The sequence below is a fragment of the Ceratosolen solmsi genome, unplaced genomic scaffold (assembly GCF_000503995.2).
Source record: "Ceratosolen solmsi marchali unplaced genomic scaffold, CerSol_1.0 scaffold47, whole genome shotgun sequence".
In the NCBI taxonomy this organism is placed as follows: Eukaryota; Metazoa; Arthropoda; class Insecta; order Hymenoptera; family Agaonidae; genus Ceratosolen; species Ceratosolen solmsi.
Genome location: NW_011948419.1, coordinates 5,328,218 through 5,343,514, shown reverse-complemented (window position 1 = coordinate 5,343,514; position 15,297 = coordinate 5,328,218). Strand labels below are relative to the sequence as shown.

General features: G+C 20.6%; 1 protein-coding gene across 1 annotated transcript in view; it reads right to left on the bottom strand.

Annotated features, from left to right (window-relative positions):
- Window positions 1-2,149: 2,149 nt before the first annotated feature.
- The window catches only part of CCAP-R (Crustacean cardioactive peptide receptor), a 61,271-nt gene continuing 48,123 nt past the window's right edge, over window positions 2,150-15,297 (bottom strand). The window contains exons 6-8 of the mRNA XM_011497810.1: window positions 10,373-10,553; window positions 3,465-3,669; window positions 2,150-2,257 (exon numbers count right to left, since the gene is read on the bottom strand). Coding sequence (XP_011496112.1) covers window positions 3,474-3,669; window positions 10,373-10,553 — 377 coding nt within the window. The 3' untranslated portion in view covers window positions 2,150-2,257; window positions 3,465-3,473. The remainder of the gene's footprint in view (window positions 2,258-3,464; window positions 3,670-10,372; window positions 10,554-15,297) is intronic.

Here is a 15,297-nt window from a genome sequence, read left to right as displayed (position 1 = left end):
AACTTGTAAAATATTAATAAAACGTTTAGTAATTTTCTGTTTCATTAAGAAAAAGCTATTTTCTTTAATATTTATAAAGAATAATAATATAAAAATTATCTATATATATTAATAGTTATTATTGAAACAAAATATGCATTTTATTATCTTTATCACTCTTATTGTAATTTTGCATGAATGTGATAAGTACAGGTTGTTGTATTATAAAGTAATTGGGAGTAATTTAATTATAATAAATATTAATTAGTTGAATATCTTTTTTAATAATACATATTTAGAGGAATATTTATTTTCATGTTATTAAAATCTATTAATATTAATCAACTTATATAATTGAAGTAAATGATATTACAATGTATAAAAAATATAAACTTAAAATATAAATACACATAATATTATCTTTCATTAGAAATTGCTAATATTAATATTAGTCTATATTATAATTTTTATGTTGAAAATGAGATATCTTGAACATTTTTATAATAATAAAATTTTATAAAATTTTATAAAAAATTTTATTATTTAAATTAAAACATATCACAAAGAATATACGTGATTAAATTTATTCGCCAAAAATTTATGAATTGATATTAGTGCGATCATATATATAATATTTAGAAATTTTATTAAAATTAAGATTTATAATTCACAAAATAATAATATAAACAAGAAATATATATATTGTATATTTTATATTTTAACATTATTACTAGTAAAAGTCACAATTTTCTATTGATTCGCTATGCTCTATATTCATTGAACATGTTTTTTTTAAAAATAATATATTTATCATTTGTAAGATTTGTGTTACGTTCTTTCATATATACAATAGTAATTTATAAAATTTTTTAAGAAAATTTTTAGAAAATGGTATGTATAGTTATAAAATATTTTACTTTTAAAGAATGAAAATATAAATTAGCATATATTAAAGTAATTCAACATTATACTTTATTTATTCCAAATACAATATTACTTTGTCACTCGCATAGATTTAATAAAATAAGGAATTTCTGTTATTTATACTTTGTTAAAATTTTTTATGTACCATTGTAATTATTTTTTATTATTTTTTATTATTATATTTTAATATTGATTTTATCCAGATACATAAAATTAATATATAAATTTTCTCTATAGTTTATAATTTTAATTAAAGAAAGGATTGATAAATAAAATAAACGGATTTATTAATTTGTTTGTTTATTGTAACGTTACATACTCATCGTATTTTAGTTTTGAAACCATTAGATAAAATTCCTTGGTTTCATAAATCTTTAAACTCATAAAGCTTTCATCGTAATTTATATTATGATTCAAACAATCGTAATGTATAATTTTTCTTCAAACAACACTATCATAATTTAATTTCTAGAACCGTGAAACAATACTATTTTTTTATACATAGTATTTTTTTGATAAATATTTTACACTGAATTTAGAATTTTTTCAGATAAAATCTTTATGAGTTATATACATTTGAATAATTTCGGCATAGGATAATTTTTTCAGTTATTTATATACTTAAAAATTTGAAAAAGTATATTATATATATTTATTATTAGAAATAATTAAATTTTATAACAATAATTACGTGAAAAAAAGAACTTAACGAATTTCTGGATACCCTAAATATTCTGTAAAATCAATATTTCCGAATGTAAGTATCCGAAGGTTAAATAATTATTTAAATTTTATTAAAATTCATATATTATAATGGAATTATGGAATAAAAGTATTTTACTTTAATATATAAAACAACTTGTTGTGCTTACCAAATATAAGGTGAAAATATATAATGTATAATGAAAATTCTTCTGGCTCACTGAAATTCTCGCTGACGTTCGGAGATCAAATTATTTGAATAGAAAAAAAAATCTTATTTGAATAAGTAAAGACGTGTGACATTTGCTACATAATAAAAAAATAGGGAAAAAATAACGCTTTTGTACGCATATGAATATGTATATGTGTATATGCATGGGTATGCTTGCATATAATTTACTAATAAATGTGAAATAAGACATATATTTTGTGGACGGTTGCCATGGAAAATGTCATTCAGCTAGTCTCTGTTATTTCTTTCTATTTTGTTTTTTTTTCCCTTTCCTCACTCACTCACTCACTCTCTCTCTCTCTCTCTCTCTCTCTACTCTCTCTCGTTCTCTTTCATATTCTTCATCCTTTTAACTCCCTTTTACTGTCTCTTAGGTTGTGTTGTATGTAATGTTACTAGACTTCAATCCACTCGAGTAACCTAAAAATAGTAGACATTTATTGAAATTATGGAATTCAGTAACGATTTTTTCTCTTTTTTTGTAAAGCAAGATTAAGAAAAGGAACTTTTCCAAAATGATGGAAGAAAGAGATGAGAAATTATTAGAGGATATTAATTTATTGGCTGAAATTAATTGAAAAAAGTTATCCGAGTCGCGTGTAGTTTCTAGAATAAAATGCTAACATGCGATTTTTCAAGAAAGCTTTTTCCGATATTTTTGAATCTTATTTATTTAATTAATAAAATATATTAAAAAAAATTTTTTTTAATATTCCTGAAGAATGATACATAAAATATAAATTATAATTTTGGTAAGTGTATGAAGATTTTTTTCAAAAATTCGTTTGAATATTTGTTGTATAAAGCATTGGAATTAATATTTCTAGTTAATAATTAGTATATCATACTTTAAAATTTTTCTTTTAATAGAATATAAAGTCACTTGTGCTAATTAAAAAAGTCTTCTTTATGAAGAAAAATGGAAATTGTAAGAGTACAAAAATATAAATAAAAATGATCGATCAATTTATATTCATTGATATTTCGAAATGTTAAATATAATATTTAATATACTTTTTTATGTAATTTTTGTAATGGAGATACATTAAACCATTTAAATTTAATTTAACAAAAAACTTCGAATTCAATAACCATATTTGAGAAATCAGAATACAAATTTATACAATATTTCATTTTTTTGTTTTATGTTTTTTCAGGCTGCATGCTTACATTCTTTAATATGATTTTATATTACTATTGTTTAATAATAATTAGTGGACTATGAATAAGTTATTTAAAAGTTCCCTTTGTGAATTAAATTTTTTGTAATACTATAAGTATTACTACGTATACTTTAATACAAGTCTATCGGATTATGTTTGTAAACTAATAGATAAATTATAATTTAAAGACGTACAAAGTTTGAAAATACTAGCTAAATTGTATAGTACAAAGTCGATTATATTTTTTTAAGTAAATAAAATAAATTTCAATCATAAATTCTTGAGAAATAATCTACATAGATATCTATTTACAAAACGGTCATTATTTTAATTACAAATATTAAATAAATATTTTTAGTTTTGAAAACATCAGGGATCTCTATAGTATATTACAAATAAATTGTTTGATATTAATGTATAACGTCATCGAGATCTTTCTGATTATTTAATTCAAAAGAATTCACCTAGGATCCTTAGACGAGAGAAACCATAACTCGCTTCCTAGAGGAAGGATGCAGCATTGATATGTGCCCACTACGTCTCGACGATTGAGCTGTCAAGGAAGTTGTTACGGTCGTCCTTGTGCTGTTCCCATGGGGGCCTGTGCCGAAACAGTGATGCGGATTTGTTGGACACAGTCCAGAAAACCACGAGATTGCTCGAATGTTTCTGTCGAGTATAATACGTTTATATTTGTTAAAATTTATATCCATTAATCAACTAATGAGATGCAATAATAAGGTGATAAAATAAACCTCAGTTTACATAGAGCTAGTATTTTGTTATTTTAAACTGCCGATTCTACTGAAATAAATATTATGAAAATTCTATCTTTGTCTAGATATTTTCTTTTAAAACAGTGGATGATTTCTATTTTTCGTTAAAATATAATACAAAAAATAGAAATAAACATTTCATTATTCATTTAATTTATATTTTTGTCACTGTTTAAAGCTTTAACAGCAAGAAGTCTTGTTTTTTCAGATCCTTTAATCGTTACATGTAAAAAAAAAAAATTTTATGAAGTCATAAAAACAGTTGAACTACAGGTAATAAATTACTTGTTTATAAATTTTTTCGATAATTATGGAACAAATGATATTGAAATAAATGTTTAATTACTTATATTTTATTTAGAAATTTATATTTATCAATATTCACGACATTCTTATTTCTATTACTATAGGTTTTACTTTTTAAAATAAATTATTCATCTAGTACCAACGTATTCTTTAATATCTTTATTTACTTTCTATGAATAATATACTTCTTTATTATAATATATTATAATATTTGATAATATAAAAGAATGACATTTAATAAAAATATTGTAGAATATTATAAGTTGGTATAATATTATAGTATTTATCAAATAATAATTTCATTCAATTGTGCTTATCCTTTGATCTTTAAAATCAGGTTATGGAAGAACTTTCACAAGACAAGATGCACATTATAAAAATAATATGTATTTATATGATTATATGTATATGTCTGTACCTATATATTTACTAAAAAACAAAATGTTTGTAAATTATAAATTTATTATTAATAATGTCAAAATTTGTAATAGTGTGTCAAAATAAAAGATAAATCTTTAGATAAAATAAGTATAGAAAATAATAGGTGATACAAGTTTTTCATAAAGATCTAAGTTTTATTGGAATTTATTTACATATATATTTAAATATGTAAAAATAATATTCAATTCAGTTACTTCTTATATTCCAATTTAATCGCAATTGATTCACTATGTTTCATTTGAAAATATATTTAAATTCTGTTGTATGTATTTTCATATGTCTTTGAAAACTGAAATTTTTAATAAATAGTATTCTATGAAGTATGTTCATTAAATCACTAATAATAATTTAATATTTGTAATTGTTTACTTATTATACGTGTGATATATTATAATTGCCATTAAATTACATATATTTATTAGATCATTGAAAATTAAGAAAGAAAATTTTTTAAATTTTTCTTTCTTTGATTAATTAATTACGAAGGAAAATGTTTCAGATTATTAAATTAATATTATTAAGAATTTGGTAATTGAAATTTAGTTATAAAGCATTTAACAATTTTTTTTATATTTTACATCTTTTTTTTAATAAAAAATATATATATATATATATATATATATATATATTTAAATATATCAGATAATCTATTCAGCAATCCAAACTTATTCTAAAAACTTTTTAATAAACATAAGTTAATTAATTAATTTTGTTTAGTAAATATTTTCTATAAAAATATTTATGTTGTAGTAAAAAATTTAATCTAAAATTGAATCTAAAAAATTGAGGATAAAATTAGTTTTATTTTGAAAATAAATAAAGAAATGTTTTTTCATTTCTTTAAAAAGTGTATTAAATACGTAGATTAATTTGTTAAAAAGAGGATCAATTTATATTTGAAGATAATCCGAAATTTTAACTTGATAACTAAACATATTCTTAACCAAATATAAAAAACTGATTGGTCGTGTAATTCACAATTACTTAACTTGCGTATAAATTAATGTTTATTATAAATAATATGTTCAAAAGAACAGAAATTTATATGTAACAATGAAAACAAATTAAATATTTTTTTTAAATAAATATTTAAAATTTATGTTAAAGCACTTATATACATTTGACAAAATAATTACATTTGGATTACAAATGGAATACAATTGGAAGATATGGAATTTAAAAAAAAAATACGAATGTTAAACTATATTATTGTTGTATATAATTTTATCATATATTTTATATGAGAATTGCTATAATATGCATGTATACGATTATTTTATGTTTATATTAAGTCGAATAAATATTAATTTCAAGTTTTATATAATACAAGATATAAAAATTATTAAGCATCAAAAAGCTAAGAATTACTTAATTCATGTATATAATTTAGATTTTAAAAAGTTCATAAACTAGTTAGAATAATTTTTGGTATAATATTTCGATAATAACAAATTAACAATATTCTTTAATATATTAATTATAAATCGTTCGGTTAATCAAAACTATGTTAATGGATCAACAGTTGAAAAAAACATTCTTTTAATGCTTTGATGATCACCGCTTTTGTGAAATAGCTCATAAGAAAGTTCAAACATATCTATCATCTCATAAATAAAAGTCATACATTGTGGCATTTATAAATTTATTACTAAATTATTCTAAATAACAAAATACACTTTTAATTAAGAACAGTATATCTGTCGCCGGCAACTTCTTGGTAGTATTTTTTTATAAAAGACGCCACTGAGCCATATGCAAACAGCTTTGAAATGACAAACAGGAAAAAAGTAACAAATATCATTTAAGAATAAATATAAAAATTGCAAACGGGACGATCAGAATTTTAATTTTAGCATCATGCTATTTTTACAAATACATAATCGGAAAGAAGCAAGTCGTTGCAATTAGTTGACGTCACTTGATGATCCAGTTTCTTTTTCATAGTAGATTGAATAACGAGACACATGATATTGTGGGGTCTTTAAGTTATTAGGATATTAAATAGATTTTTAGCTAAAACATTCATCTATAATAAAATGTGAATAGGAATAAAATTAAAATGTGCTTATATGAAAGTTTTAAAAGCAATAATTTAGTAAAATGTACTATATGTGTAAGTTAAAATTATAGATCATGACTGAATCAGCATTGTTCAATTAAGAATACGTTTTAAATCTTTAATAGTACTTTATACATTTTGGATGAAATGAATTTGCCTTAAATAATTGCATTTTTATAATATAATATAATAAATGTATTAAATTATATAATAAATAATAAATATATAATATTATATTTTTAAAAATATTTTCTATATATTATATATTATATTCTTAATTTAATATTCTTAGATATTCTTAATATTTCATATATTTTCATATTTTATATATTTTTGACTATTTTATATATATTTCAATATTTTATATATATTTTAATAATTTAAGAAAACGATTTTCAAATAATTATAAATTTGTGTATAAGAACAGAGATGTCTCATATTTGAAAATTTATGTTTTTAGACATGTCGCCATTATTTAAATTAGAAAAAATTGAATGAAAACAGTAAAAAGATTAAAATCATGATTAAAACTATATCATAAAAGGTCATAAAAGGTTGGAAGAACAGATACTAAGAGTCGCATAGACGAGAGAGAAAAGAGAGAAGTTCATTTTAATGTAGTGAAGTAGTGAGTATACTTATTAAATCATAATCAACGTATATCAAGCAAATATTCTACTAAGTAAAACAATTAATTATATAAACTAAAAAAATATAATCAATGTATAAAGAATATAAACTTTTTCTTTAAATCATGTAAATTAATATTTACTTGAATCGGCTTTGGATGAATTGAAAATAGAATAATTAACTATTTGAATGTAATCTATTAAGATATTTAACAAATTGACATTTTGAGTAAAAATTTAATGATGTATTTGTGTTTTGATATAATTTTTGTTTGATATTAAATATTTTTTACAAAATTTGTAATAAACGCTTATAATTCTATTTATTTTATAAAATATAAAACTGAACTGAAATATATTTGAAAAAACAAGTAATTACTGTTATTACAATGTATTTTTTAAAAACATTATATATATATTAGATTTTTAAGTTACTTTTAGTCCTATAATTTTTATTAATTCTTAATATTAAAAAAGGTTATTAGCAAATTTATAAGCTTGTTATGTACTGCTCGCGTTTTCTCATAAAATCTTTATGTTCTAATGTGAATAAACTGCATTCATTTTTATATTGTCGCTACCATAAAAAGCATTAAGCTGCTCATTAATAATTTAAATTTTATATTGTTAAGATGTGACGAGTCTATAATGGTAAGATGTTCTTGAAAAAATTAATAACTACAAAAATTATCTTGCACCGAAGTACTATCTAAGTTTTCTATCAAAAGATTAACTTTTATATTTCTCAAGTACAGATTCAAGAAATATTTTCTTTTAAGAAATTTTATTCATAATGATCCTTTTATTGCACTTTTCTTTTCTGCATTGTGTTTTTCATTAGTATTGATCTTTAAAACGTAATAAGATGTAATCATGTTCTTTAAGTGTATTTCATTCATTACAATCTTCAATTAAATATAATACTTTTACGGAATTCTATTCAATTTTATAATTTTTATTTAATTTGAGCTTCAATCTGTAGTATATATTATCATGCGAATTAATTTACGTGTCTGACATTCTTTCTATTTGTATTACCGTTTTCTTTAATTAGATACTGCGACTGGCAGTTATTCCATTCTTCTTTTAGTTGCAAATCTCCATATGTTAAATATTTATTACCTACTTAGAAATTAATGTGATTTTCATGCATCAATTATTATTTTTCAAAGAGATTGTATTCATATAAAAATAATAACATGAATATCAAAATCTTATATATTTAATAAATATTTAAAGTAGAAAATTATATTGCTTTATCTGTAACATTATAGGATAAAAATAGACTGTATAATAATATTATTGCGGCATTCATAAAAATAATAAAGAAATTTATGAGAATAATTATTAATTCACGAAAACAATATAATATTTTACTATAAGTTCTTTTATTGGATTTTTGGCTTGTATGTATGCAGTAATGAATATCTAGTTAAGATGAGAATGGACTTAAGCTACAGTAACGCTTCATCCTTTGAAGGAATATGTCACAGAGATTGAATAGTTTCAGTTTCAAAAGAATATATCATCGATATATTTGAGATATTATTGGTTATACTAAGTTTCGACTTAATATCCAACATGAATAATTAACAATCATTATTCAATTTATTCAATGTACAAAACTATTTCAAAGTATTTTAAAATGTTTTTCTAGAATTAAGAAACTCTTAATTGTCATTAATTTCAATATAAAAAAGTACTAAATATGCCTTTAAAAGATGTAAGATCAAAAGAAAACTAGATAATATTATTATTTATTTATTAATAATTTTATAAAACTTAATTTTCTTTTATTATTTCATGATTTTATTAAGTGTTCTATTAATGTATTTACTTAGAAACAACATTTAAATTATTATAATTCAAACTATTTTATCAAGTTTTTTTATCAAGTATTTTAACATTTTTTATTAAAATAATTCAATAAAATTATGTCGTAGAAAATATTAAAGTTATTAAATATATTTAATTACTATCTGGTACTTAAGAACTAGAGATATGTAACTATTAATATATGAATTTATATATACACATAATTAAAAAAAAACAAATAATACTAATCTAATAATATATTTAAACAATGATATACAGATCGAATAATAATACAATAGATACAATAATTAATAGAAGTATAATTATAACTATCTATTTTTTTATTGAATCAAAATAAATATACGATAGAAGATATTCCACTATAATAATTAAAATATTCTAATTCATATTCATATTTAGTAGATTTATTTAAATTTATATATAAAATCTACGTTAGTTTATCAATTTTTTTTATATTACTTATAATAAATATAGTACAAACATCTGAATTATCTGTAAACATATCTGTATACCACACTGAAAATGAAATTGATTGATGCAATGACATTAAATTGTCCAATATTTAATTTAATTAAGTAGACTTTTTATTTATACATATAAATGATAATGTTTTCAATTCTTAACATTATGTATGAAACACTAAGGCAATTTTTTGAAAAAATATTCAGTAATAACAAGAATTTTATTAAAAAAATTGTAGATAAAATACTTTTCAAACTAATTAATCTTGTTTAAAAATTAAGGCATTTACTGTGTCTGTAAGGATTTTAATATATATATAGGATATTAATATTTTGATTATTTTAAATTTTATATTTTGGAATTTTTATTATATGGATTATTATATGGATTCGACAATTAGTAAAACATAGACGAATTAATAATGAATAGAATTTTTAAACTATTTTGTAATATTTAGCAATTTAATAATAACAATGGCTTTACTTAATTTTTCAGTAGAAAAAATTTCCATGAATTTATTATATCAATCTGGCATAATTAAAAATTTGGTAAAAAATATAATGTGAAGTATTAAGAATAAGTTAATACATTTGAAGTATCTATACTTATGTAATTATTGTTTTTCATTTCATAACTTATGCAATATTGAACAAGAGTACAAATTACAAATAATTCTATTATATGACGTATAATATTTTTATTATTATGCCTTTATTATATAATGAAAAGAAGTTACTTCAGATAATAAATTAAGTTTAAAACTTTTAAAAAAATTTAATGTGATGAATTATGACTTTAATTATTACTTAGATTATAAAAAATGGTTTTTTTATTTAAAAATGTTTTATTAGAATATAACCTACCGGACTGTTTTGCAAAATGGAGTACTAAAAAGGCAGCAAATGATTGGATTCGCTGCAGAGTTGAGAGGAGCTAGGCTCTGTATAAAAGTGGCGATTGCTATATTAGTTTGTGATTTTGGTACGTGTCCATAAACTTGTAGGAGATCAAAGATGATGTATGGGCTCCAACATAAAATAAATACTGGAACAGTTAAAATAAATAGAGTTTGGTTATAATAACATGGTTAAATTTTTATTTTCTAAAAATACAATAATAAAAATAATTCTAATAATTCCTATAAAATTGAATAATGTAATTAAAAAAATAACGATGTTTCTATGTACATAGTTTTATAATTATTGGATATAAATATATATTTCTTTAAATTTAAAAGAGAAATCATTAAAATTGTGATTATTAAATTGAAATATATTGGTTTTGATTAATTTTATAAATAAATATTGTTTTTTACAAATATGATTTTCTATTTCATTCTAATTTTTTTCGGCCTGGAAATTTTTAGACGAATACATAATTTATAAAATATCAGTAAATTCTATTAAATATATTCAGTTTAATGTGTCAGATGACTTCAGCTATATTCAGATTTAATTAATATTTTTATTTAGCAAAATATCAGTAATGAAACATATTTGCTTGATAATATGGTGTCATTAAGACGTAGACTTAGTTCCATTTTAACTACTGTTTATCAGGTTAGGCACTCAAGATAAAATAGGGAGTAATAGAATAACATAGCGTCATGGAAAGAGGGGGATAGATAGACGGATTGATAGATTCATGGATATATAAAGACAGAGAAAGAAAGAGAGAGAGAGAGAGAGAGAGAGAGAGAGAGAGAGCATCGACAAATAAACATTTTTTCAGATTTTTCTTACTCTGATATCATAGTTAGTTGATGATGTTTGATGATCACAATTAGCAACACGGATTTTAAGAGATAATTGTACAAGAAGAAGAGTTAATTTAAACATAAAAATCCATTGCACATTAAATAAATTTTTTAATTTCTAGTTACTTGGCAGACAAATTAATTATTGAATTGTATCAACATTTTTATGAATGAGCTTAAAATATAGTACGATGCATATAATGCATTTACTATACTATTAAATTATTATTCGACAAAAGTCATCAAGATGACCATTTTTTATCAATGAATATAAATTAAGTGTAATAATTCTTTAATTAATATAAATAACAGAGTAATTAATAAAATTATTAGTACTTGATTCAATAAACTTTAAAGATGAATACTTTATAATAGCATATTTTTCTATTTAATTAAGTATTTGATAAGTAATACGTAATATTTTCTTCGACATTTAAGTAATTACTTAATTCTATAAAATTATTTTTTTTTAATTCGTATATTATAGAATATACAACAAGTAATTAAATGTTCTACTTTATCTTATGAAATAACCGATATATTTCGTTGGAATGTATTTTCTATGAAACTTTTTTACATATGAAGTCGAGCTTTGAATAATATATGATATTCTATAACATAAAAGTGAAATAAAGTTCATGTATTCTAAATTTAGATTAATAGTTCTTCAAAAGAACATTATACAAAGAAAAATTTCTAATAAGTGATATGATCATTGAAAGTTAATTAAGATTAAATAATTTAAACTTAATTTTATTTCTATTCTTATTAGTTTTTTTATCTATTTGATTCTATTTCACTTACAATTATTCCTGATTTTACACGATTAAGTATGCTTGTATAGTATATAGTAGAGAATTTTTATTTTATTAAGTAAAGAATACCGTAAGTATTATTGTTTTATATAAATAAATAATTATGTGAACAAAAATTAATAATTATTAAATGTTCATTTCATACTGTATAATTTTATCATAATTTATTGATTAATTAAAATAGTATATATATTTATGTAAAAATTATTATTGAAATAAGTTTTAACGAAATTATTATCGAAATTATTAACGAAATAAATATAACGAATCATTTTTAATGGATAATAAAATAATTAAAATACATTCTAAATAGCTTACTTCGTACTATTTACACACACACACACACACACACACACACACACACATATATATATATATATATATATATGTGTGTAAATAATTCTTCATCGTTATTTTTATAGTATTTTTTATTAATTTCAAACGAAAATCAATGTGGAAGAAAGACAATTTTTATGTCTTTGTTTTATTACATTGAAAACTGTTATAATTATTAAACAGTATTATAGTAAAGTTATTTTACACAGTTTTTCCTGAAATTATATACATTTATTTATTCATTTTTAAACATTATTTTTTCGCTAAAATTATATGAAAAATAAAATTTTTAACAACAGATTAATAAAAGTGCAAATGTTTAAAAAAACTGTAGTAATAGAATCTTTAGATAATTGTAAATTTTATAAATTATAATGCTAAATTATAAATGCTTCTTCTACGACAACAAGATCTAAAGCTCTAAATGTTTAAAGTTGTATTATCGAAATAACGAAATTTTGGAAGATATTAGTATAGTTTAATAATATTTGAATATAGTGAAATATTTTTTAGGAAACGTTTGTCATGGCGACAGTTCTCTAGCAGTATTCATAGGTTGCAAAATATATAAAAAATATAAAGGTTGAAAAATAGATTTCAAAAATATTAGATATTTGAATTCCAAAATTTTATATTTGAACAAATTAAAAAATTTTAATTTTTTTTTAAATAAGAAATCATAATTATTTTGTTTATGAACCAAGTGGTATTTATATAATTTTAATGTATATGTATGAATCTATAATATGAATTAATAATTTCTTCTTAAAGCCAAAATTATGTATTTTCTGTACGAAACAAATTTTTTGAAGAATTGTTATTTTAATAAAAATATATTTTATGTATATTCTTTTTAAATAACAGTTTTTTCTTATATTTGTAATTGAACTAAAATATTAATAGATAATATGAATAGAGGATATATAATAAATTTAGGACATAATTGGCACATTTTCTTCAAGTATAATAAAATATACTAAGTAAAATGGTGCCATTCTTATTACGTATTCTTTGCATAGAATTTCTCTGGAATAAATTAAATTGCTTATGCATAGACGTATATGTGCGAATAAGAACTTTAACAGAAACTTAGCATAAGTTCCTTTAGAGTTTTATAAGATATAGATTATAAATCGTTTTATATAAAGTCAAGCTGTACTAAGATAATTAATTCAAATAGTAATTATGAAGTAAAATGGCCATTCTTACTTTAATAATTATTTTTAGTTTAGTATTTGCGTATTTATTTTAACATTTTTAAATTTTTAGTCATATTAGTAAGTAAATCTTAAGTATTATTAACTATATAGGAATAACTAGATAATTAATTTAATTGTATTAAAACTTTTTTTACATACTAAATTTAAATATGACAATTATGTTGTAATTTGAAGAAAAATGAAATTTAAATCGTGCAAAAATATCTTATTCATCGGAATTATCATTAGAGTTTTTCTAAAATTTGAATAAATTTCATACACATGTATATATATATACGCCATTTTTATTTATTTGTTTATTTGTAGGTAAACAGTACAATTATATGAGTCATAAATGTATTAGGTCTTGATTTAAATTAGATTTCAATTAATAAATAAAAATGTATATAATAAATACATAAGTTTATATCTATATTAAAAATTTTATTATATATTAATATAATAATAAATGAATGAATTTTTCTACGTATATATTTGAGTTTGTAATTAATTAAAAATTATCAATTATTAAATAATATCTATTAAGAAAACAATTTGTACATAAATTGTTTATTTTTTATTATTATTTAGATAATCAGTGTATATATTAGATGCTAATTTGCTGTGTATGTTTAATTGTTAACCTTGCAAAATAAAATATTTATAAATATAATATACAACCCGAAATATTACTATTATATTTAGTAATCATTTATTTTTTCTTACAAAGATGTATATTTTATTCTTATAATTTATTAAAAATTTTTTCATTTCATATCTACATTTGTATAATTATTGTATACGATATTATTTGCTAAATGAAAAACAAAGTATGTTAAGAATAAAAAGATATTTTTTCTTCTCAGTAATTCCACGCAATAAGAAAAATTATGCATAATTTCATAATTTGATATTCATACCACCGTGAATTTCATATTATTCAAAACCCTACGCATAAGACTTACGATATGGTAATATAAGTTTATGATAAGTGAGTTAGACCCTTTGAAAAATGCTGAAATATGGCTATGGAGAGGTAAGAGTAATCTCGCGACTGTTCTAAATTTACTTGGAATTCTTAACGCTTCATACCTACTAAATGTGATCTCAAATTTTCTTTCATCTTAAACGAGACAATATGATCAGCTGTAAAGTGTAGAACAAATCTGCTATAGATAAAAGAGAAAATTCAAAAGTAATGGAGAAAAATAAATAAAAATGCCTCTGGGCTGAGTCTTTTCTTAGAAGCTAATGCAAAAGGTTTCTTAGATAGGTTTTTTTAGTCAAAGACAAAGAAGTATGTATAGAAAGTGGAGCGAAAACTTATATTTCACGTCCTTACCCTCTTAATACAGCAATTCTGACTCACTTATTGTTTATTCTTTTCTCTTTTCAAGTACCCATTTTTGCTATCGAAAACATTTTCATCCAACAGATTTCTACTTCTTGAGTGTGTTATATGATACCATGTTTTATATAATCAATATTTTCGTGTCAATGAGATTTTTGTTAAGAAAATAAGAAGCATTTATTTTTTAAACTGTCAATACTTGAACTTAAATTAGTAATTAGTTACTACATAATTAAAATTATTTCTATATGATATTATAATTCGTTTGCTTTTTTAGTGTATTATTTTTGTTATTATTTTTTATTGTAAAAAATGTAGTATTATTTTCTTA